Consider the following 26,681-nt stretch of genomic DNA (forward strand, 5'->3'; position numbering starts at 1 on the left):
CTACGTGATTATTGTGGTTAATTGAAGGGCCCTCAATCGGCTATGCCTATTTAGTGTATATTAATTGGAAAAGGGTATATGTTTAGGTAGTTGTTGAACAACATCACTTCTAACGTATAAGAAGGATCAATACGGAGGGTTTAAAGATAGGTTTAGGAATAACAAAACCTTGATGCGACTGTAGTGAGTGGTCAAATAGTGCAAGCTAGCGTAATTTCGGAAGAATACGTTTAGTAAATTGTTGTAGTTACTCATAAGGGAATTGCGACACCTAAAGTGCTCGCAATCGGTAGAGAATATCTAGGCGGATTTGTAGCAGACGTAGCAGGGAGGATTCCGATAGGAGGGGAAATCGTAACTCTAGATCTTCCTAAGCTTGTCTACAACAGTTGCTTTGTTAGTAATAAAATTATAGCTTTTTATTACCTTGTTATTAGTTAATAAACACTCAAGTCATTATTCTATCTTGTTGGAAGTTGATTATTTGGATTCTTGCTGAACTAAAAGTTGTGATTAGTACGTTAATTCCCTGTGGGATTCGACTCCGTACTTGTAAATTGGATTATATTTGCAACGACCGCTTAGTCCTTTTTATAAGGCATAGTTGGGCGTGATCAAATTTTGGCATCATTGCCGGGGAACTTAACGGTGTTATTAATTGCAGCAAAAGAAGAGCTAGAATTCTTAGTGTAGTCAACGTTCTTCATCTTAAACTAAATACATTGAATTTCTAATGTTTGTAGTCTTGGGTGTTACATGTGCATGCCTAAAAACTCCTCAAGAACTGGTGAATTGCTCGACGCATTATCAGATCCTGAGAAAGTTTTCAAGGCATTGAATCGTGCGAACAAGAAAGACAAAAAGCAACAGAATTCAACAAAACAAATCGAACCAGAAATAGATGACGGAATAGAAAATCCAAGCAACAATAGAAACATGTGAATGAACCAAACAATGAGGGTATGGTGTCTCTTGTACCAGAAGCAGCCTTGTATGATTGGGCACAACCCACCACCGAAAATCTGGCAACAGCAATTGCAGTCCCTCATATATAAGCGAAATCATTCCAAATCACGAACAACATGCTACATTTGTTGCAGAACAAGGGACTGTTCTCAGGGTCGTACGTTGAAGATCCTCAGCAGCATCTGAAAAATTTCCTATCGATATGTGTCATGTAAAGGCAACCAAATGTGACACCTGAAGCAATAAGGCTGTTGTTGTTTCCATTCTCAGTGACAGGAGAGGCTCAGACTTGGCTCAATTCAATCCTAATAAATTCCATCACTACTTGGGAGGAATAAGTCAAGCAATTTTTGAACAAGTTCTACCCACCTAATAAGACTGCCAAACAAGTTGACGAAATATTGAGCTTCAGGCAGAGACCAATAGAGACACTACAAGAAACGTGGGAGAGGTTCAAAGGTATGGTAGTTAAGTGTCCTCATCATGGCATTCCAGATCAGATGTTGGGGCAAAGGTTCTACATGGGATTGGCTTACAGCTTGAAGGCCAATGTTGATGCTTCAGTAGGAGGAGCATTTTTTAGCAAATCATTCAGAGAACGCAAGATTTTACTCGATAGAATGGCTCAAAACTCAGGATGGATGACAAGAGACTCTAATTTCACTCCTGTTGTTCACTTAGTAGCTTTGGATCCAAACAAATCCATAGCAGAAAATATGGCCACTCTGATGAGGCAAATGAGTATCCTCACCAAAAAGATTGATGGATCAGGCCAGAAACAACAGGTACACCATGCATCAACCAACCTTATGTATGCTCGTGGAGTGCGGAAAGTAACAACTAGAACCATCAGGAGAATATGAACTATGTGGCCAACTATGGAGGACAGCGGCAAGGTGGTCAGAATTGGGGGCAGCAGAATCAGTAGTATAGACCAGCACAACAGCAGTACAATAATGGTAATGATCCTGGAGCCATGAGACCACAGGTTCAAGTTGTGCCATACCAAAGACAACAGGGCTACAATCAGCAAAATCATCAGCTAGCTTATCAACAGCCTCAATAACAACAGATTATGAGACAAGATGATAGGTTTGCTGAATTTAAGGGAATGCTGGACAGCAACAACAGAATGTTGCAACAACTGATTGGGTCCACTGGAAAAATTCAAGAGAGAGTGGACTCACATGAATCAGCGATAAAGGGTATTGAGATTCAGTTAGGGCAGATCTCTATGGCTCTACACAATCATCCCCAAGGGACGCTACCTGCAGACACACAAGTCAATCCAAAAGAACAGGGCCCGAAGCAGCTTATGGCGGTGAGTTTAAGAAATAGTAACGATCTTGATCTAGAGCAAGAAATTGCTCGCGAAAGCCGACCAACGGAAACACTTGTGCCAGTACCAATTGATATACATGATTCAATAGGGTTAACAGAGGTGATGGTACAACATGCACCAGCTGAATCTAGCAAAGAAAAAGAGATTGCGAAGGAAACTAAATTAGTGAAAGAGAAGGCAGTCAAAACAGAGCCCGGGCAGGTTCAACCTCAAACCACAGGAAAGAAGCAGCCTCCAGCACCCTTCCCTCAGAGATTGGCCAAATATCAGAAAGATGAGCAGTATAAGAAATTCATGGAGATGTTGAAGCAAATCCAGTTGAACATCCCTTTGATTGAAGTCTTGAAAGAAATGCCTGGTTATGCTAAAATGAAGAAGGACTTGATTTCTCGTAAGTTCGACTTTCAAGACTTGGCCACGGTTACACTGACTCAGACATGTAGTGTTGTTGTGACGAGACCCATAGCTGAGAAGCTGTCTGACCCTGGGAGTTTCACAATTCCATGCATAATAGGCAACTATTCTTTTGCTAAGGCACTTTGTGATTTGGGGGCGAGCGTAAACCCGATGCCCTTGGCTATTTATAAATGGTTAGGCATTGAAAGAGCAAGACCCACATCCATGTTACTACAGCTAGCCGACCGAACGGTGAAGAAGCACTCAGGTATAATTGATGATGGGTTGGTGCAGGTTGGAAAGTTTGTGTTTCTGGCAGATTTTGTCATTCTGGACTGCCAGGTTGACGAGGAGATTCCCATAATTTTAGGGAGGCCATTCTTGGCCACTGGGAGAGCTCTAATTGATTGTGAAACTGGGGAGCTAAAGATGATATTGAACGATGAAGAGATAACGTTCAATGTGCAGAAATCTATGCGGCGACCCAATGAGTTTGCTAATTGCTCTCTAATAGAGGCTGTGGATGTGATTTTGGAGGAGGAAGATGAGTCTCTGAACGCAAAAGACCCTCTAGTAGGATGCCTCATGAAATTAGAAGAAATGGATGGTGAGGACTTGGCAGAGTGGGTTTTGGCCCTTGAAGGGCGAGGGTACTGGAAAAGAGAGCTCGAATTCGAGCCCTTACACTTAGAAGAAAGAAAAAAATCTCCAACTAAGCCATCAATTGAAGAGCCACCATAGTTGAAGCTAAAATCATTACCGTCTCACCTCAGGTATGCCTTCTTGGGACCTAAAGCCACTTTACCTGTTATTATCTCATCCAGTTTGTTAGATGTGCAGGCATAACAACTTTTGCAAGTGTTAATGGAATGCAAGACTGCAATTGGCTGGACCATTGCAGATATTAAAGGGATCAGCCCGGCATTTTGTATGCATAAGATTCTACTGGAAGATGGGCACAAACCTTCTAGAGAACATCAAAGAAGGCTGAACCCTAACATGAAAGAAGTGGTGAAGAAAGAAGTGATCAAGTGGTTAGATGCAGGAATCATCTTCCCCATCTCTGACAGTAACTGGGTCAGCCCAGTTCAGTGTGTGCCAAAGAAGGGTGGAATAACTATAGTGCAAAATGAGAATAACGAGTTGATCTCGACTCGTACAGTTACGGGTTGGCGAATATGCATGGATTATAGAAAATTGAACATAGCCACCCGGAAAGACCATTTTCCCTTGCCATTCATTGACCAAATGTTGGATAGATTGGCAGGGAGGTCTCACTTTTGCTTTTTGGATGGATATTCGGGGTACAATCAGATTTCAATAGCCCCTGAGGATAGAGAGAAAACGTCATTTACTTGTCCTTATGGCATCTTTGCCTTTCGGAGAATGCCGTTTGGCCTATGCAATGCACCGACCACCTTTCAGAGATGTATGTTAGCCATTTTTACTGATCCGATTGAAGATATTATGGAAGTCTTTATGGATGATTTCTCAGTAGTGGGGGATTCATTCGAGGTCTGTCTTCACAATTTAAGAAGAGTATTGAAAAGGTGTGTGGAAACAAATTTAGTGCTGAACTGGGAGAAGTGCCATTTTATGGTACAAGAAGGTATAGTATTGGGGCATTGAGTGTCCAGTAAGGGTATTGAGGTCAACCATGCTAAGGTTGATGTGATTAAGAAGTTGCCACCACCCAATTCGTTCAAGGCAGTAAGAAGTTTCCTTGGGCATGCCTGTTTCTACAGGCGATTTATAAAGGATTTCTCTAAAATTGCTAACCCCTTATGTAAACTCCTTGAAAAGGATCATTCCTTTGTGTTTTCTGATGACTGCAGGTTAGCATTTGAGGAGTTGAAGAAAAGAATGGTGACTGCACCAATCATCGTGTGTGATGCAAGTGACTATGCTATAGGAGCAGTTCTGGGGCAGCAAAAGGACAAACTGGTGCACCCAATTTACTATGCAAGTAGAACGCTAAGCGGTGCACAACTCAATTATACCGTGGCTGAGAAAGAGATGTTGTGGTGTTTGCATTCGACAAATTCAAGTCTTATTTGATTGGTTCAAAAGTGATTGTTTATACTGACCATGCAGCACTTAGGTACCTAATAGCATAGAAGGAGTCAAAGCCACGCTTGATCCGTTGGGTTCTTTTGCTACAAGAATTTGATTTGGAGATCCGTGATAGGAAAGGGGCAGAGAACCAAGTGGAAGACCACCTTTCAAGGTTGGAGAGAGCTAAAAAGAAAGTAGAGATAGAAGATATAACTGAGACTTTCCCGGATGAACAATTGCTAGCAGTGGCAATGGAGGAGGCACCATGGTATGCAGACATTGCAAACTACCTGGTGAGTGGTATTGTCCCCTATGACCTCTCCTCTGTCCAAAAGAAAGTTCTTTCGTGACTATCTCATGTATTATTGGGATGGGCCTTATCTGTTCAAGATTTGTATTGATAACATGATCCGGAGATGTATCCCCGAGATAGACCAATCATTTATTTTGCAGGCTTGCCACGCGTCACCATATGGTGGCCATTTCGTAGGAGTAAAGACAGCTGTGAAAGTGCTGGAATCGGGTTTCTACTGGCCAACATTTTTCAAAGATGCACACTTATGGGTGAAGGGGTATGATGAATGCCAACGAACCGGGAATATTTCCCGCCGACATGAGATGCCTATGAACCCAATTCAGGAGGTAGAAGTGTTTGACGTATGGGGAATCGATTTCATGGGGCCTTTCATCAGCTCATATGGCAATAAGTACATACTCATAGCGGTGGACTACATGTCAAAATGGGTGGAGGCTTCAGCGCTCCCTACAAATAATGCAAAGGGGGTAATTATTTTTTTGAGAAAGAATATATTCACCCGATTCAGCATCCCAAGGGCAATAATCAGTGATGGAGGCACTCACTTCTGTAATCGCGCCTTAGCCAAGTTGTTAGAAATGTATGGTGTACGCCACAAGGTTGACACCCCATATCATCCCCAAACGAGTGGGCAAGTGGAAGTTTCGAACAGAGAAATAAAGAGCGTGTTGACAAAGACTGTGAATGCCACAAGAACAGATTGGGCGAGAAAGTTAGATGATGCACTCTTGGCTTATCGTACCACTTTAAAAAACTCCGATTGGCATGTCCCCGTACAAATTGGTATTTGGGAAGGCGTGTCACTTACCAGTGGAGTTGGAGCATAGAGCCTTGTGGGCATTGAGGCAGTTGAATCTCGACATAGAAGAGGCGGGAACAAGTAGAGTCACTGAGTTGCACCAGCTTGATGAGTTTCACTACCAAGCTTTTGAGAGCGCAAGACTATGTAAGGAGAGAATGAAGATGATGCACAACAAGAATATTATTGAGTGGAACTTTAAACTTAGAGATATGGTATTGCGGTACAACTCAAGATTGAGGTTGTTTCCCGGCAAGTTGAAGTCAAGATGGTCGGGACCATTTCGTGTGGTAGAGATGCATCCAAGTGGAGCCGTCGAGATTACTTCGAAAGATGGCTCCCGCAAGTTCAAAGTTAATGGACAAAGACTAAAACATTACCAGGGCATGGTTGAGGAAGATAAAATGATCTCGACCGTATACTTGAAAGATCCCTGATAAGGGATAACCCGAGTCGTGTCGCGACGTTAAATCATGTGCTTCTTGGGAGGCAACCCATGGGTTTGTTGTAATTCGTTGTGCCGCGACGTTAAATCAGGCGCTTCTTGGGAGGCAACCCAATATCGTTTTTATGTGTTTTCGTTATTTTTCGTGTTTGATTTTGAACTGTGGAAGTATTGACAGGTTTATCAATGTGCAGGGATGAATTTGTGCGCGCTGGAATGACTCGGGGTGAAGAAATCAATCCGAAGAGGGGCCAAAATTGGATCAAGTGGAAAAGTTGGAAAGACAAACGTGCGCGGCCGTGCATTTTTGGACCCCACTGCCACACGTGCGCGGTCGCGCACCGACCGCGCACTGGGCGTCGTTTTGTAGGGTATTTAATTAGTTTTATTTTATTTTATTTTTTTCTTTCTTCTTTATTTGTTTTTCTTTTATTAATACCCGACCCCCCCCCCCCTCCATTCGCCTCTCCTAAATCTGAAACCCCTCTCTAAACACTACAAACAAATGCCCAAACCCTCATTTCTCCCCAATTTCAAAAATCAAAACCTACACCCTTCCCCTCAAATCTCCCACTCAATCACTTCCCAACCCAAATACTCACAAGTTCCCTTAGGTAAGTTCCATGGTTTCTGTTTCCCTCTTAATTTAGTTAGTTTTTATTTATTATCTTTTTTTCCTTTTTTCTTTTCTTTTCTTTTCTTTGTATTGTCGTAGAATTCATTGTTGTTCTTTTCTTTTCTTTGTATTGCTAGTATACTTGTTTGTATGTGAGGTGATAGTTGAATCTCATCTTGTTGGGTTGGATTAGATGTTGGTATATTTGTGGTGGAATTGAGATTATAATTTGGTGTTTGGGGAGTTTGGGTGCACTTGCACATCAAGTGTTTGTATAAATGCCACAGTGAGTTCGTAAATGTAATTTTGTGGCCAATTGTGCTGGTGAAGTCCGAGTAACTGCTCTTGGTTCACATATCGTGCCTTTTACTGATAGTGGTATTTGTTTCAGGTAGTATGACACCTTCCAAGAAATGACGAACCATAGGCACCTCTTCTAGTGGTCACGCAGGCTCATCCCGAGCGCGGGCCTCGACCAATGCGCCTCAGTTTGACAGCACAAGGTTCGTATCCAGCTCAGCCCACGAACGTTTTAGTCAGAAGGCCCATAAGAAACCCATACCGGAACGGGGAATTAATATGAGGTCCCTCCAGAATGACTGTCCCAATATGTATCGGGAATTGGTTCGTCGCGGGCTGGGTATTTTCTTTGAAGAACCTGATGACGCCAATTTAATGGTTGTGCGGGAGTTCTATGCGAACTTCTCGAAACATGTGGACCATGTCTGCACGGTACGACAGAAAAATGTGGATACATCTATCGACGCCATTAGGAGGGCTTACCGGTTGCCAGTATTTGGTGGGGAGGAGGACTACTATGATACCTATAGTAGAGAACCAACCTCCTGGAATTTGTTTTTTAGAACAATCTGTGTGCCAAACAAAGACATAGTGTGGATTATGAAGGGGAGAAAATTTCACTCGGCTTCACTCACCTTTGAAGGGAAGTTTTGGCTTTATATCATCAATAGCCGCATGTTGCCTTCTTCTAACACCACTGAGGTGAATGGTCCCCGAGTTGCACTGATCTGGTGCTTTATCAATGGCCATGATTTTGAGGTGGCTAAGGTTATTCACGACAAAATCTTTATTCGTTGTCCAGTTAAGAGGTATGAGTTTTTCTTTCCTTCCCTGATCACTAGATTAGGACGGGCTGTACGTGTACCGGAGAACAGGAACTTGGATGGAAAAGTTAAAAAAGAACAGAAGTTTCGGGCTGATAAATTGACCTTTAGGAAGGATCTTGTGGCACTTGTCGAAGCAAATAGCAATGAGTCTGATGCGCCAGATGAGGGATACGAAGGGCAGGCTGAGGTTGTGGTTGTGTCACCCCAGCACGAGCAGGTTGTTGAGGCTGAGGGAACATTCGTAGTCAGAAGAGGCACGAGGATGACGGCCTTAGAGCATGAAATGGTAGGGTTACGGACTTCTGTCACGGACTTGGGGGCTCGAGTTGATGCACTGGCTACCCAAAATGCAAAATCTGGCATATGAGTTGGGGGCTCGAGTTGATGCACTGGCTACCGTGGCTAATGAACGGAAAGTAACATCAAAAGTGATATTTGAAATCATATGAGTTGCACGAAAATTTCGGCATGCGTGGGAACTAAGATACGTTAAGTATGCACACAACAAGGGGACAGAAAGACCAGGAAAAGTAATAGCTTACACTTAAAGAAAGTTGAGAAGGAATGAAAGGAATTATTCGATCAATGATCCAGAGTTAGTTACATTATGAACGCACTTGAGATATTGGAGCATTATCCGTGCGGTATATATGTTGATAATCATACAGCCGTAGAAGACTCCAGTTTAAGTTAAAAGAAAGAATTGAGTCCAGGTCATAGACAAAGGATTGAATTGTTAAAAGATTGTATCATGGATATTCCATAGCGCCCATGAAAGGCTAAAGTAATAACTAATACCAGGAGCCGCAGATCGGAAGATAGCTTAAGCCTACATAAAGGTTGATCAGAAGAAAGAGCAAACTAAAGAGTTACATCAACTAAGTAAATCAGGAGTCTGATTATTGGAGCCAAAAAATTTTAGACATCGTGATTCAGAAAAATTACAGAACTACTCTTAATATCAGAGGTACAAGAGAGATAGTACAATGCCATATTTTATAAAGGCTCTACGATAAAGCCAGTTAGAAGAATACACGCCTCGTAAAAGGTTAGTATGAAGCTCTCACCGGATTATATATGCACCAGAGGTGCAAGTATTATAATAGAATTTTAAGTTGTGGATGTGAATCATACCTATGTGGAGGGGGGTCATGAGAGAGATAGAAGACGTGATGCGAGATTTTAAGGTAAGTAAGGTAAAGGTGAACAACATACGAGATACTCAAGTGTAGAAGGTTGTGAATAATCTATACTTCAGATAGAGGGCTAGAAGCGCTGGGATTTAATATCCAGGAATGATAGCGGCATCGTTAGTGGCATACTTTCTAGCCTATGGTTTCTACGTATCGAGAGGTCTAGTTAAGAGAGTAAAGAAGAGTTAGAGATGATGTGATATCTCGCTTGATGTTCCAGAATGACATAAGGAAATCTATTGTGCAAGCAAGTTGAAGGAAGGTTGCGAGCAGTATAAATAGATACGTATAAGTCACAAGCTAAAGTATAGTAAAGCGACAAGGATTTATGTCAGGAATAAGCATAAGAAAGGGCGAGTGAGAAGGTGACGAGAATGGATAAGTCCTCAGGACTAAGCCCATGAAAACAAGAGAGTTGATGATTTCTCTAAGTTATAGAAAGCTCAGTATAGCCTGAATAAACTCAAAGGGTGTGATTGTGATAGATAAAGGATGACGTTTGGGCCTTCGACTGAGTAATGATTTGAAGAGGATTTCATGGATTTTACGGAATTAAAAACGTAGGGTAAATCACATTGGGATGCTATAAAATACGATTATTGAAGTACAGTATCGCCCCTAAGTGGATCAGGAAAATCATTTCAAATATTCCTTGATACAGCATAAGCCCTAGTGGCAATGTATTACGTAAGAAGTTTCAAGTTATCAATGGAAGATTGTATATCAACATTGAGGTGAATCGACAATGGATGGATAAAAAATACAAAGTAGAGATGAGATTAGACCATCATTATCAAGATGAACAGTAATGAAGAAGCGTTAAAAGACTTAGCTTTATGAATATAGGATAAGCAACAAGAGTAACCTGGAATTTGGTTGCAGACTTCAGTAACAATAAATCGAAGTAAGAGTTATGGTATAGTATGGCCTACTTAGATGTACTAAAGCTAGTGACACCCAGAGGGACAGCTTGACATAATTTTGTATATATTCACAAAGTGAGTCCTAGAGATTGGCTAAGAGCTGGAGGAAAGGGGAGAGAAGCATCGCATAGGCGCACATACAAAGTTAGAGTTGTACAAGCTGCATGATAGAAGGTAGCAACAATTACGAGATTAGAAGGATTCCGACTACAAGTCGTGGTGTGAGAAAGAGGCCTAAAGGAGGGAATGCCCTGGCCTTCGGATTTATTCAAAGAACAGTTGTCTAAATAGAAAGGAGAATATTGAAGTATTCGCAAGAGCTATGGGTTATGAGAATGATAAGTGCATCAGTCAACATTCGAGGACGAATGTTCCAAAGGGAGGAATGATGTTACACCCCATATTTTCGTACATAAAAGTGTGCCATGAATAAATTAATGGAAGCTCGGAAATGAGATGTTACATCCCGTATTTTTGTACGATAAAGTTTCGTCGTAAGTTAATCGACGTAAGTTCGGGAATGAGATTATTATAAGATTATAAGTATTATGCTATTTCAAATAAGTAATGAGTAAATTCGTGAAGGTGAGAGGATAAGCTAATTGAAGAAAATGAATTTCGTCAAAATTTGACAATTTGGGATAAAATACGGTCCGAGCTATAATACCCGGTATATATGGACTAATGCCATTCAAGGTACCACATGACCATGATAGTGAGGTGTATAAAGTGTGTTAAAAGTGAGTAGTATTTTAAGTAATTCGAGATAATTTTTAATTATGTGAATGATAATTAGGTAATTAATGATTTTTGGTGGGTGATTAGCTAATTAATTACAATTATTTTGGATAAGTTTACCCCCCCCCCCTAAAAAAAATGTGGCAGCCCTAGGAGACCTTGATGATGAGTCTTAAATCACAAGACTAGGTGGCATGTGTTAGGGGAGTTTGGTGGCTAGTCATCACAAGTGGGCCCCACTCTCTTTTGTAAAATAAACTATCTTCCTACATCATTGAAGAGAAATAACAATGTCCAACATGAAATATTAGAAGGTCTAACGTGAAATTCTCTTAAGGAATTATGTTACAAGGTCCAACGTGAATTCTCTGAAATGCTACAAGGTCTAACGTGAAATGCTAATTCAAAGAAAGCCCGGTACAATCTTTTTCAAGAATATCATACGGATTTTTCCCTACTTCGATCCGCCGTTACGTGTTTTTGCAAAAGAGAATCGGTTCAGGTATGTTAAGGCTATCCCTTCTTTCTTTTGGCATGATCTATACGACACAAACGAAATGAGCAAATGAACAAATTCCATAAATGACTCTATTCATAGAAATATTAGGGGTGTCCCCACGTGAATTATTATTATATCTTCTGTTCATGGGTATCAGAAAAATACGTATTTGATAAAAATGTATCCGACAGGCATATTATTTTTATGACATTCTGAGAAAATCTTATTAACATATTTCTTATGCATTTCATGCATTTATACATGTACATTGATCCATGACCAGATGGCGTTATATACGCGTATATATATATATATATATAGGATATGGGAAAAGGTTACGGCGTTATATACGCACCACCATCTGATCAGCTGGTATACGTTGATGATTTGCCCACAGTGGCCGAAATGATATGATGGGATGCTCTTAGAGGCTTGATGATGTTATGAACGCATATACCTATGCATGGTATGACATTTATACGCATATGCATGACATTATAAAAATAAAATGATTCACAGAGCTATGCAGACGTACATGTCGAATCTTTTACTCCATGTTTCTCTCATGTCTATTATTTACTGATTTTCATTCCTTACATACTCGGTACATTATTTGTACTGACATCCCTTTTGCCTGGGGACGCTGCGTTTCATGCCCGTAGGTCCCGATAGACAGGTCGACAGTCCTCCAAGTAGGCTATCAGCTCAGCGGAAGGTGTTGGTGCGCTCCATTATGACAATTATGTATTCTTAGAGGCTTGTAGACAGATGTTATGTACGTGAAATATTGTATGGCCTTGTTGGCCTATGTTCAGTGTACGAGTGATCGTTTTGGTATTATAGGCCATTATGTCATATGTATATGTTTATTCCCTCATGCTTTACTCTGGTTCATTTACCTATGATGGAATGATACGAAAGATACGTTATGTTGGTACTCGGTTGAGTAAGGTACCGGGTGCCCGTCGCGGCCCATCGGTTTGGGTCGTGACAGGTAGCCATTGACTACTTCACCAAATCGGTCTAAGAATCTACCTACAAGGCCGTCACAAAGAAAGTAGTAGCATATTTTGTCTATAACAACATCGTCTGCCAATTTGGGATGCCTGAGTCAATCATCACTAACAATGCAGCTAATCTCAACAGTGATCTCAAGAGGGAAATTTGCAAGATGTTCAAAATCGTCCACCGCAAATCCACAGCCTACAAACTGCAAAGAATAGAGTAGTTGAAGCAGCCAACAAAAACATAAAAGGATTCTACGAAAGATAGTAGAAAATCATAGGAAATGGAACGAGAAGTTATCCTTCTCCTTACTAGGTTATCAAACCACCATGAGGACATCCACTAGGGCAACGCCATACATGTTGATATACGGCATTGAAGCTGTGATACCCGCAAAGGTCGAGATACCATCTTTAGGAGTGATCCAAGAGACCAAGTTAGATGATGCAGAATAGATACAGGTCAAGCATGAGCAACTCATGCTCATTGACGAGAAGAGAATGGATGCAGTATGCCATGGCCAGCTGTATCAAAATAGGATGGACAGTACATTTAACAAAAGGTTGAAGCCTTGCCAGTTTATACTAGGGCAGATGGTTTTGAAGAAAATATTCCCCCACCAGGAAGAAGCCAAAGGAAAGTTAGCACCAAATTGGCAAGGTCCTTACGTGGTCCATCGAGTGTTGTTGGGAGAAGATCTGATCTTGGCAGAGATGGACGGAAGATTTAGCACGAAGCCTATAAACTTAGACGCAATCAAGAGATACTATGTTTGAAGACAGTAGAGTAAGGGTTTGGCTGTAATAGAACTACGCTCAACCTGACTTCCCATGAAGAGATACGTAGGCAACCCACGTAGGGTTCGATTTCTCTCAATCCCCTTTCTTGTGTAATAGGAAATCCAAATATCATTTTGTATGTTACTCGGAACTATGCCACGACTTGCTTTCCTCTGGAAGGAATACGTAGGCAATCCTCAGCAGATACAATCATCTTTTGTAATCGAACTAAGTCTTGACCTGATTCCATTTGGATACGTAGGCTGCCTGAGTCATGCTCGGTCATACTCATCATATTTCCTTTATCATTATCCATGAACTACATTCAGACCTGATTCCATTTCGAATACATAGGCAACCTGAAAGGGTTCAGTCATAACTTTAGGAAAAACCTTTGTAACATATTAGTTTAGATTAGGATGCGATCGCAGTGGAAAGCATCCACGTCATCAGAAGCATCGTGGAAGATCGACATCAATGGGATAGAGCTTGAAGAAATAACGCTCGCGTTTAAGGAATTTTTGAAACATGTCATAACCCTGGAACGACGGCATTTGCCATAAAATAAAAGATTTGTAAAAAACATTTTCTTAAAAAAATCATAATTTGTTCCATCTACCGGACTTCATGGCATAACCTCATCAAGATCGGGGGAAAGCCAGGACTACAGTTGTTACAAACAACACCCCCCCCCCCCCCCCCGCGCTAAGAAGTGTTTGGTGAATGGAGGGCCAACATGACAAAAAAAGAGAAGTACTAGAAGCATGCTGGGGCAATGACGGATCTGCCACTGTCTCATGACTATCATCTCTCTTTCTTTATTCAAATTCTCCTTGTATAACTAAAACTAACTCTGGAATCCTTTACAGGTATTTCAGAACTAGGCCGCTGACATGAATAAGGCATATTGTACATAGCAAACCGTCTGCTCAACTGAACGGAGCGTGTTGTATCTAGAGAGCCACTGACCTGCCAACCAAAGCATATTGTATATAGGAAATCTCTGCTCAGTCAATCGGAGAACTTTGTACAAAATTGAGCCGCTAGCTTCACCAATTGGAGCCATGTATATAGCAAATTGCCTCTCAGTCGATTGGAACACCTTATACAAAATTTAGTTGTTGGCTTCACCAATTGGAGCCTTATATATAGCAAATCGCCAGCTCAATCGATCGGATCACCCTGTACAAATCGAGTGTCGGCTTCGCCAATCAAAGCCCAATATATAGCAAATTGTTCTCTTCGCCAATGGGAGCGATCCGAACCACCAACGTCTGCCAATCGACGGCCACAACTTAGCCTCGCAGACAAGAGTATCTCTTGGGCATGCTTTTTTTTTCTTTATTATTATCTCGAATGTTTTGACATTTTGCTCATGCAACTTACATGCATGATTATGTTTATCTTCAAGTCAGAAATTCCCATCATGCACAGATGCTTTACATTTCAGGACAATCACTCCCACCACGCGAAGATACTTTACATTTCTGCGTCCTATCACAACAAGCAGAGATGCACTCTACAAGTCAATCGCTCCCATCAAGCGGAGATACTTTACATTTCAATGCAACCTCTCCCAGCAAGTGGAGAAGCATTCTACATTACAAGTCAACTACTCCTAACATGAGGAGACTCAATGCTCTGACAGCTACGGAATGGTACACAACCCGAATAACAATCGAGTTAAATTCAAGTATCCCATCATCTTGATCCCAAATAACGGCTAGCCGGCAGTCAGGCATTGCAATATATGGGTATATGTGTATTTCATTTTTTGCAGGAATAAACACCACAACATGGAACTCCTTCTAAGCATCAAACCAAGCTATAACACTATGAGGAACAACAAACTCATTAGCGGGCCAAGGATCCGAGCTCAAACTCAAAACGATCAGTAAAACTCTAATTCTTCACATCTTTCAAGTCAGGCCACAAATACAAGTTATCTTGAGTGCCGAATCTTCCGTCTCGTAGTATCGTCATAATACGATACTGGGGCAATTCCTGCGAGCATCGCTTCCTCAAAGTTTTCATTCAAGAACTACATGAGGCTTGATCCTCATTAAGCCCGAGGTATGTAAGCAATTCAAAGACAGAATTCGGCCCCAACTCTCCAAAATCCTCCCAGGATCATTCTTAACTCCTAATTCTACAACTCGTAATCTTCCTTAAACCTATATGCCATTTCTGCAATGTATGCCTTGAGGTCGGGACAAAATTGGCCTTTGGTTCGATTTCTTTGCCCGAAAACTCTTTCGTCGTCTCTGGTCAAAGAGGGGCAGTTGTTGACGGCCAATTTTGACCCTCCCTTTTAAAATTAATTTATTTACACTTAATGATTTATAATTAATGTATTGAAAGTATTTTCTAATCAATAATACCTATTTTCATAAAAGTTGTATCAATAGTGTTAAAATTAATGATTTAGTATTATAATTACAAAATATATCATATTTGCTATTTTAAGATTATTAAAATAACCTTTGTATACATTATATAGGCTTTTATAATTAATTTAATGAATTATTCCTTAATTTCTAGTTAATTAGCTTATTATTTTAATAATTCAAAATTAGTGTCATAATTCAAAAAATAAAGTATTTTTATAAATAATTAATTGATTACTGTAATTAGCAGTATATTTGATGATTATAATTATAATATATTTTATTGAAAATAATTAAGTTTATTTAAATTAATTTTAAAAAGGGTTAAAAATCAAAAAAGTCTACAGTTGCAAATACCTAATTAAACACAAAATGGTTGTTCTTTAAATTATTTCCAGCCCAAATGGACAAGATCCGGTCAATACAACCCCATCTACTCCACCTTGGCAATTCCTTCCACTCACTTTAAGTCAATCATAAGTCTCCACTCTCAAAGCACTCACACAAGAAACACGCGCACATCCGAGCTGTTGATCCATTTGATCAACGGCCTGTGTTTAATATCGATTTTCCTTTAATTTTAATACTGGCTAGATCTCATCTCCACAGTTGAAACAAAAAGATCTAACGGTTCACATAATTCCTCGGGAAAATCTTATAACACCCGAATTATAAGGGCCGTTGATCAAATGATCCAACGGTCCAGATCTTTCCTTTCCACTTTAACCTAGATACCAGCCTGGTCTACCCCAAAAACCCTAATTAATTCTTCCCTTGACCAGCCGCCCCCTTTCCCCTTTTGCTCTCTACTCCCTCGCCTGCTCTCGCCCCATCAGTCATAAGACCTTGCACAAATCCGTGCAATGTCAACAAATCAACAACCAAATCACCCCTTTTGTCCTCCCTAGCCACGAATCTCGCCGATTTCTTCCCCATTTCGTCACTTAATTTCAAAATGCCAAAAATCTGAAACCTTAGCTTAAGGATGCAACTTCAAATCGTTCAAACCCTCTTATGCTCCGTCAAATCGGAGCATGCAAAGAGCTCCTTCAGAGATTCATCATGAGGATTCAATACCTAGAGGTCAAACGCAGTGACTTTTGGGTTTTAGGTTTTGTCCGATGATTCCTTGCCTTCAACGATCGATTCCTCCTCTCAGGTAAACTTCTTTATCATTTTCCCTCTATTTTTATATGATTTCACCCTCATTGCTATCATTATCCATCCTTCGTCATCTTCCACTATCGATTTAAATTTGTGAACCCTAGGGCTTCAACAGCCACTATAAATTGGGGCTTTTAATGTTTTCACCTAACACACACAGCAAGATATACCTACCAACTACATCTAGCATCTGAGAATTCAATACATAATATAGTTATTTAGGAAATTTCGATAAAAGTCTAAGTTCTTGATCAATTTCCACTTTTCCTTTTCTTTCTTGTTCTGAGTTTGTTACTGATTGAGAGCTTGAGCTCTTGGCTTCATAGAGGGTAGTTTGAACACTCGTTTGGTTTGCTGCCCAAAAGGAGGTCAGTAAAACAACGGCCTTGTTCTTCTTTATTAGTTCAAGTTGATGAACATGAACAACTGAATGATGTTATTACCAATGTGTTCATTTTTCACTGTTTTATGTGTTTATTAATGATTGTAAGTAGATTCTGCGATCATGAATTTCTTTAAGTCGTTGAAATTAGAATTATGTGTTGATCTTGATATGCATCAGATGATTCATGTTTACTGTTAACTTTAAAACGACTAAAGAACTTCTTAATGTTCCTTATATCTAGTTTCAAACCTCTCTAATGTTCTATTAGCACTTTTATGACTGTTATGCTAATCTCCCTTGAATGTTATTTTGTAGTTCACTCAATAACCTAGACTCAAACAAAGTATGAATCTATTCAGTGTGAAAACCAGATTGTTACCATAGTTCTGATACATTAACTTATGATCTTTAAACTTGTTTTACCTCTTTAATATGCTTCAGTGATTCTGTTAATTGCTTGATTAAATTCATAACTGTTTATGTAAGCATGTCCTGAGTTAGTTGGATCTTTGTGTCTCTATGTATACTCTGAGATTGCTCTGTACTTAGTTTAAGCCATGAAGTATGGATAAAATGTATTAGAGTTATGATGACATATTTGTTGAGTTAAAGTGATGTTATTAAGTCCCACTATATTTGAAGTCTCATACTAGACTCACTTGACATGTTTTCCCAAATGTGATGATGCCTTTATCCCTTTCTGAAACTCATATATTGACACTACCGGCCTGATCCTATGATGATGACACTTTCATTTTGAAAATAATGATCCCTATTAATAGTATGTTTGGGAAAGCTTCTAAAATCTGCTTATTTTGAGAAGTTTTTTTTTCAAAAGTGCTATTCAAAAAAGTACTTTTGGTGAGAATCGGTTTATGTTTGGCTAATTAATTTGAAAAGCACTTTTGAGCAGTAATTAATGTTTGGCCAAGCTTTTAAAATCTGCTTCTAGGTGTATTTTTGTCAAAAGTGCTTCTCAGAAAAGTGCTTACTTTTGGAGAGAAGCTATATTTTTCTGCTTCTCAAAAACTACTTCTGCTTCTCCTCAAAAGCACTTTTTTTCTTTCTAAAAGCTTGGCCAAACACCTCAATTTTTGGCCAAAATCAATTTTGGCCCAAAAATAAAGCTTGGCCAAACAGGCTATAAGTCTCCTTGTGTGTGTACTTGTGATCTTGCACTCATTTTGTTCTTCAATGCCTCTGCTTGCCCTTCATGACCACATATATGCATGCATTGTCTTCAAAACCTCACTAAGCTCTCCTAAATGGACTAGACTTAGCTTGTGAACTCTAAGTGTAACGACCCGATCGGTCGTTTTGCTTTTTAGAACCCCGTTCTCCTAAATAAAACTCCCCATATGTGCTTATACTATTTTATGACTTGCGGGGGTGGTTAGTTCTAGATTTGGAAGGGTTTGGGTTCAAATCGGAACACCTGGTTCCTTAAGGTTGGCTAAAAAGCCTAAGTTTGACTTCGGTCAACGTTTTGAGTAAACGACCTCGGAATTGAGTTTTGACGGTTCCAATAGGTTCATATGATGATTTTGGACTTTGGCGTATGTTCGGATTGGGTTTTGGATGACCCGGGAGCGTTTCGACGCTTAATAGTAAAATTTAGTTCTTTGAAGGTTTTGAAGTTGTTTAAATTTGGTTTGGAATAGGTTTTTGTGTTATCGAGGTCTAAATGGGATTTTGATACTGGAAATAGTTCCGTATGGTTATTTAAAACTTGCGCGCAAAATTTGGTGTCATTCCGAGTAGTTTAAGTACGTTTCGGCACATTGGGAGTAAATTGAAGAACTTGAAGTTCATATTTTGATTCAATTGGTTTGGGATGTGATTCTTAGTTTTGATGTTGTTTCGTGCATCCCGAGAGCTCGATCAAGTCCATTTTATGATTCCAAACTAGTTGGGATGATTGGACGGGGCCTCGGGGGCCCCAGATGCCGTTCGGATGAAGCGCAGATTGAGTTTGAATCTAAAAAGGGCTGCTGGTTGCACGAGTTCTGGTGTAACCGCACCTACGAGCCTTGGGCCGCAGGAGCGAGCCTGCATATGCGTGGTTCATGCCACAGAAGCGTCTTGGAGCAATTGGCCATGGACCGCAGATGCATGCGATTCTGCGCACATGTGAACGCGCAGGTGCGATTGGGGGGAAACCGCAGAAGCAGCTATGTCCGCAGGCGCGCGTAGAAGGTCGCTGGAGCGGTTGCGCAGGAGCGGCCCCAGCTTCGCAGATGCATTGGCCAGTTCGGGGAGGACCGCACCTGCGAGATTTTCTCCGCAAAAGAGGCACCGCAGGTGCGGCAGTGGCCTCGCAGGTGCGAGATTCGCTAGGCAGTGAGGTTGTTTTAAATACGGGACTTAGGCATTTTTGCTCACTTCTTACACTTCTTGGTGGCAATTTTGTAGTTGGTTAGAGAGGGATTTTCATCAACTAATCAAGGTAAGTAATTCCTATCAAATGTGAGTAAATACATAGTTTATGGGTAGATTATAGCATGTAAATTAGTGAAAATCTTGGGGTTTAGGTGAAAACCTCGATTTTTGATAAAAATGAGATTTGACCACGGAATTTGTTATGGAAATTAGTAATAATCATATATTTGAGTTCGTGAGATTATGGGTAACGACTTCCTTCGAAAATCTCCGGAATCCGTGCACGTGGGCCCGGGGGTGAATTTTAGGAATCATGTATATGGGGTTGGTTGATCCCTTCAATAGTTGGAATATGAACTTTTGAACATGTATTGATTTATTATTGAACTATTTGACTAGTTTTGGATTGTTCGGCACCGAATTGAGGGTTGAGCACAATCTTGGACCGGAAAGTAGGCTTTGAGACGAGGTAAGTCTCTTTTCTAACCTTGTAAGAGGGAATTAACCCCATAGGTGAATTAATTAACGTGTGTTTTCTATTTGTGGGGGGCTACGTATGCACAAGGTGACGAGAGTCCGTACGTAGCTACTAATTATGCTATTGTCCGGGTAGTCTAGGACCCATATCATGCTATACTTGAGATGTTTGCACCCTTAATTGTTAATATAATTGATTAAGTCAGATTTGAAATTTATAAAAGAATTTTAAAAAAAGTTAAATTTCACTTACTTTAAGTTGTGAATGGAACACTTGACTGTTATTGAGAAATTGTATTTCTTTAGAGTATTTCCTATTTGTGGAGCGGGTCGAACGCCTCGGTAGCAGATAGATGCATCTATGGTTCGAGCAGTTTGACCATCGGCAGTGCACAGTTTAAATATTTTATGTTGGATCGGGCCATACGACCTCGGTATAATTTGCGCATGATAAACCTTTGGAACCATTAATAATTGATATTGCTTCATTGGCTTGAGATATAAATTGTTAAATGATGAGAATAAATTCGGGACATAGTACTTGTGAGAGGATTATTTATTATTTCCTGTTATTGAGTTTTTAGTATTATTCACGTAATCCATCCTTATTTATAAATTTTGGCATACTATTTTTAGCCCATAGTAAGTGTCAACAAGTACCACCACAACGCAATGATATGAACCCAACACACATAGTAGAACCAAGACAAACGAATCTAACACAAAGGATCATATTCCAACATAGCCCCGCTGCAATGCGTGACCCATTCGAACATTGGTCCATATGAAATACCTCAAGCAACAATGCTCAAAATCAACAACTACACGCAATTCGACATCAAGTACATGAAGTGCATGACCATAACCTTGGAGAAGCAAATAACACAATATACCACAGCACGGAAAGAACATAACTAAGGCGTAATCAACCATTCAACACCCCAATAACCATCTCGCTCGAATTCCGCTGCAAGGCCTAAATAGAACCGCATCATGTGTGCATACAAATAATAAATCATAAACCCTCGTAGCATAGAAGAGTAACACATAGAACATATCAGAGCACTAACAAGATCAACTCTAACTGAATGCCACACCCTTTAACACTAACAATTCTGAGTCAACAAATTAGACCCGGTGTAAAATACGCATCCTTAATGGGCCTACAAAGGGATATATAACCCTCCAAAAGTCCACAATGATCTACCATAACATTTATTATCATCTAGCTAACTTTGGCCACATCTTCACAGTCTACAATCCACGAAATAATCTGCTTCTGAGAACTCCCAGTCTCCAAACCTATAGAATACACGAATCACCATAGCTGATCCCAACTCCACCGCCCGAATGTCTAACACATCTCTCATACACAATTATCCCACGAGGACTACTTATATAGTTCTTCCGTGCCACATAGAAAAATCTAAACATCAGCAGTCGATCAACCAGGCGAGTACCGAAATACTAATGAAGCATTCGTAAGTCAAAACACATTGCGCCTTTTGAAATGTGCACCCTTCTCAAGCAATACCAAGTAGTAATAACATTTATCTAGTCATCTGAAACCGTCCATGTTGTCTAAGAATTCATGACCTTCCCTTCAAACTTGAACCGTGTCCTTACACATGCAAATCTCAATCCCACACAATATACCGCATCTATCATGCCATCATATGAAAAGCACAAGAATCTCATAATCAACCTTGAGTCACCAGCAGAATACATACCCGATCAGTCAGAAACCTTTCATTTGATCCCATCCAGGAGAAAATCTCAATACGCAACATCCTCCTCACACCGGTAGGAAATATCCGTCTCAAACCGGGGTAGAAACCATCGAGAACTCTTCAAAACCCATTTGCACATAACCAAGCCATCAGAACTGAATCTCTCTAACTCAACTAAGCCATGCAGGTCGCCAAACCCAAGAGTATTGCCACAAAACACCTGTAGAGACTCACTACATCATAAGTATCCAAAGAACTGATCATATCCATTACCATGTTGATCCAGCCTACTACCAAGTCGTCTTATTTCTCCGAGTTCCTTCCGAATTACCCTCAAGTTGACACTTCTCCTTGCCAGAACACCACGATCCTTACCCAAAGCTCACCACAAGAGATCCTAGCATAAAACCACACTGCCCTAAGGCCCATAAGTTGTTGTATTCCCTCTTAAGCACCCCAAAAGTACTATAACCGAGACACCCACTTTGAAGAGACCTTCTATGAATCTAAAGTCGTTTCCTTCACCTTCCTGATACTGAAATATAGAATCCATAATGATATAGAATTACCACATGTCCCGACACCATCCGATGCAAATCTTAGATTCTAGCCATATACAAGTCCGGAAAATTCTCAATTGCTACATATAAATCTTGAATCCATTAGAACCTTCTCGAGAGTCATCCACTATGCTCAAATCTCAAATGCACCGCCCAAACGGACTGAATGACCTATGCCCCATTAGCATGACAACACCTAAAGAAGTAATCCACACCTCTAGGCAACCGAGTGAGTCCTCTTGATACGTCACATCCATCACGAACAACAACCCTAGACCATTTCCTAGACTCCCAAATATCCATAAGGGGTAATACATCATGCATCCAAAAATTCCTTACTCCAGTCATCCTCAAAACCAACCTCTGTGAGTCATAACCAACCCACAAGTATACCTCAGACCGAAACCAATACAACACATAACCATGCAATCAAATCGCCGATGGTAGACTCCCTCACTTGGCTCCAAGCCATAGAATAAAACATCTGATAACTCACAATGCTCATACTCTATTACTGCCATAATCCTGCAGTGATATTCAACTAAATCCTTCTCAAGCTCATACAACACAACCCATAAAATACTTCAAACCATCCGCTAAAATACTTCAAATAGTCAGGTCAACTTTCTCAACCAATCCAAACTGAAATCGTAACACATATAACCCACTGGTAGAAAAGAAAGTCTCCACACCACCATAAGGATCACACATTCATAGATTACCCTGCAGGTGGCAATCCACCTGCTTAGCCTCAAACTGACATCTCTCTATACCCTTTCACAGCCACAACTACTACGCAATTACTTAATCTCCCTAAGTCATGAACTCATCAACAAGACATGAGAATCTACTTCGTTCCACAAATTAATAACATGAAAGAATCCCTCAAAATCCTCATAACTCCAGACCGTACAAAACATCCACATAAATCGAGCACCCAATAATCCTTTTCATATCTCAAGCAAACTCTTATCAACATATTCAAACCATCTGAACACTTCCCACAGTCACATCCTACTCATTATATAGCCATCCAACCTCTCACCGAGCCACCAGTCTTACTCATAGGGACACCACTGTGCATAAAAGTCCAAAAGCACATGCTCACATAGTTGAAACCATCGAGCCTAAGTTGCGATCCAAACCTAGCCTCAAGTCCTTTAGACTGGTCCATCACCAAAACACAGAAGACACATCTCGCACCTCATCCATGGAATTCCACAAGACGTCAATGTACAGCTGATACTGAGCGCTCATATGCGCATACGAGTGAGTGAAAGGAATTCAAAGAGATATGCTTCGCACTGAATCAATTTCGCACGATAAGGAAGAAATGATGGGAAATTTATCCTAAATGCCATGTAGCCTATCGAAGATAGGAACCGATCCGCAAGACTCTACTAGACACTTGCTCATGACCCATAGAACCTATGAACCTAGAACTTTGATACCAACTTGTCATGACCCAAAATCCTACTAGTCGTGATGGCACCTAACACAACCCGCTAGGTAAGCCAATTTAACAATAATCCAATTTCAGATGAGATCTACTGAGAGAAATAATGATAATATAACTAAAATTATATACAAAGAATTCCCAAGGACCGGTAGTACAAATCATGAGCTTCTAAGATTTAGAGTTTACAAAGATGGTATGAAATAAATACATCATCTGTTCGAAATGTACAACAATAATTTTTTATAAATCTAAAGCTACCATGAACAAGAGGCAGCTACAACCGAAATACAGATACATCTTCAATGCCAGCTCCCGCCATACACATCAACATCAGCTCCAAACTTTACACGCAAGGTGCAGAAGTATAGTATGAGTACAACCGACCCCATGTACTCAATAAGTAACAAACCTAACATTAGGTTGAAAGCAGTGACGACCTTGGACAACGGTCAAAGTCCAACACCAACAGCCAAGAACAACTCGTAACAATATAATTAAAACACCACAAGTAATACTCAAAGATATGATGCTCAGGTCGTTCACAGTTACGGAAAATAGGCATGCTTCTCAGATATAAAAGTAAAAATCCAAATCTTTCACCGAAATCACCAAAATATGAGTATATCAGAAAACTGTTATTTTTTTCAAAAACATTCAACAACAGATAAGATGTTTCATTATTAGATAGCATAAGGAAAGTACATATCTATGCCTACATGTCAATGTGCATGTGAAGTCATGATTGACACAATACCGTACAACATGAATAAATGCATCTCTATGCCTACATGCCAAGTATGCATGTAAAATGTAATGCACCATAGTGATAGACTCGTGTGCTCATGCTCTCGGAGTTTTCAACCTCACTCAGCACGCTCAATCACACATCACCTCCCAATCACTCAGCACTCTCAATCACTCAGCACCTCCCAACCACTCAACACTCTCAATCACTCGGCACTCGCACTCGCCACTCGCACTCATCGGTACCTGCGCTCACTGCTAGTATGTCAGACTCCGTAGGGGCGGATCCTGCCCAAGAATTAATATAAGCCAATCATGGCATGTTGCAGCGTGCAGCCCGATCCCATCATGAATTAATAAAGCTTGTTGCGGCGTGCAGCCTGATCCCATAAATATCACTCGCAATCAGGCCCTCGGCCTCACTCAGTCATTAATCTCTCTAGTCGCTCGGCCTCACAGATCTCATGCCAATCAGCCCAAATAATGATAACATGATATGACAACAAATGATAACAGAGACTGAGATATGATATGCAATTGAATAAATATGACTGAGTATGTAATTGCAATTTAAGCAAATAACTCACAGCAGAATTGACCTCGGTGGGTCCCAACAGAATAAGTATATGGCCTAAACATGATTTCTAATATGGATCACTGCTCATTTACTCTAACAAATAGGAATTTGATGAATAGAAGCAAGATAGATAACTACATAATACCACAGAATCAACTGAGTCATAATTCACACGGTGCATGCCCACACGCCCGTCACCTAGCATGTGCGTCACCTCAACACCAACAAATAACACATATATTCAGGGATACATACCCTCAGCACCAAGTTTAGAAGTGTTACTTACCTCGAGCAAGCCAACAATACTCTAGAAACTCCATCCCGCGCGTACCGACCTTCGAATGGCTCGAAACTAGCCAAAAACAACTCAAGAACATCTATAATGCTAAAGGAAACAAACCCAATCGATAAAGGTTGAATCTTTAATCAAAAGCCCAAAGTCAACCAAAAAGTCAAACCCAGGCTCCCACCTCGGAACCCGACAAAACTCACAAAATCTGACAACCCATTCAATTATGAGTCCAATCATACTAGTTTCACTCAAATCCGACTCCGAATTGATGTTCAAAATTAAAAAATTCACTTTTTAAACCTTTAGACAAAAACCCCCCAATTTCTCTTTGAAATTCATAATCCAAATACCAAAAATGAAGATAGGTTCATGAAATATAATCAAACCCGAGTAGAGAACACTTACCCTAATCCATGTAGTGAAAATGCCTAAAACATTGTCTTAATCCGAGCTCCATAGCTCCAAATATGTATAAATAGTCGAAACCCCCGAAAATAGAGTACTTGTAATCAGTGGACGAATCAATGAATCGCAATCGCGGAAATAACAATGCGATCACGAAGAAGAAAGATACATTATCCCTGAAATACTCTACGTGATCGCAGTAAAAGCCTCGTGAACGCGATACACAAGGCTGACAGAACTACGCGATCACGGGAACAATGTCGCAAACGCGAAGAGGAAACCAGCATCCTGCCCAGCTCAGCCCAATCATTACGCGAACGCATAGAAGCAGATGCGAACGCGATGAAGACCAGCCCTAACTCTATGCGAACGCATTTATCCTCATGCGAACATGAAGAAACAATTCACAGCAGGCCAAAACACCCTTCGTGATCAAGGCTAGACCTTCGCGATCACAAAGAACACTAGAAGCAACAGGTAACAGCAGAAAACTAGTAAAGCAAAACCATTCGAAATGATCTGAACCACGTCTGAAACTCACCCGAGCCCCTCAGGACCCCATCCGAACATACAAACAAGTCCCAATACATAACATGGACCTACTCGAGGCCTCCAATCACCCGTAACAATATCAAAACCATGAATCGCGCCTCAAATCAAACTTAATGCACTTTGAATCTTTTAACTTCCAAAACACGTGTGGAACCTTATCAAATCAACTCAGAATGAACTCAAATATTTTTCACAAAAGTCCCAAATGACATAACAAAGTTATTCCAATTCCCAAAACCACAATCTGAACCCGATAACACCAAAGTCAACTCCCAGTCAAACTTATGAACATTCTAAACATTCAAATTTCTAACTTTCGCCAATTAGTACTGAAATCTTCTAGAAATATCCTAATGCAAATTAGGGCATAT

At 40.4% G+C, this 26,681-nt stretch overlaps 1 protein-coding gene across 1 annotated transcript; it reads left to right on the forward strand.

The window, feature by feature from the left end:
* The first annotated feature begins 2,041 nt into the window (after positions 1-2,041).
* LOC138902858 (uncharacterized) lies at positions 2,042-3,445 on the forward strand. The gene has a single exon (XM_070190759.1). It carries the CDS (start codon positions 2,042-2,044, stop codon positions 3,443-3,445), a length of 1,404 nt encoding a protein of 467 aa, XP_070046860.1.
* The last annotated feature ends 23,236 nt before the right edge of the window (positions 3,446-26,681 follow it).

This window comes from Nicotiana tomentosiformis, chromosome 12 (assembly GCF_000390325.3).
Source record: "Nicotiana tomentosiformis chromosome 12, ASM39032v3, whole genome shotgun sequence".
Lineage (NCBI taxonomy): Eukaryota > Viridiplantae > Streptophyta > Magnoliopsida > Solanales > Solanaceae > Nicotiana > Nicotiana tomentosiformis.

What these genes read in the sequence shown, in the direction of transcription:
- LOC138902858 (XM_070190759.1), top strand. Translation starts at nt 2,042, where the DNA reads ATGAGACAAGATGATAGGTTTGCTGAATTTAAGGGAATGCTGGACAGC.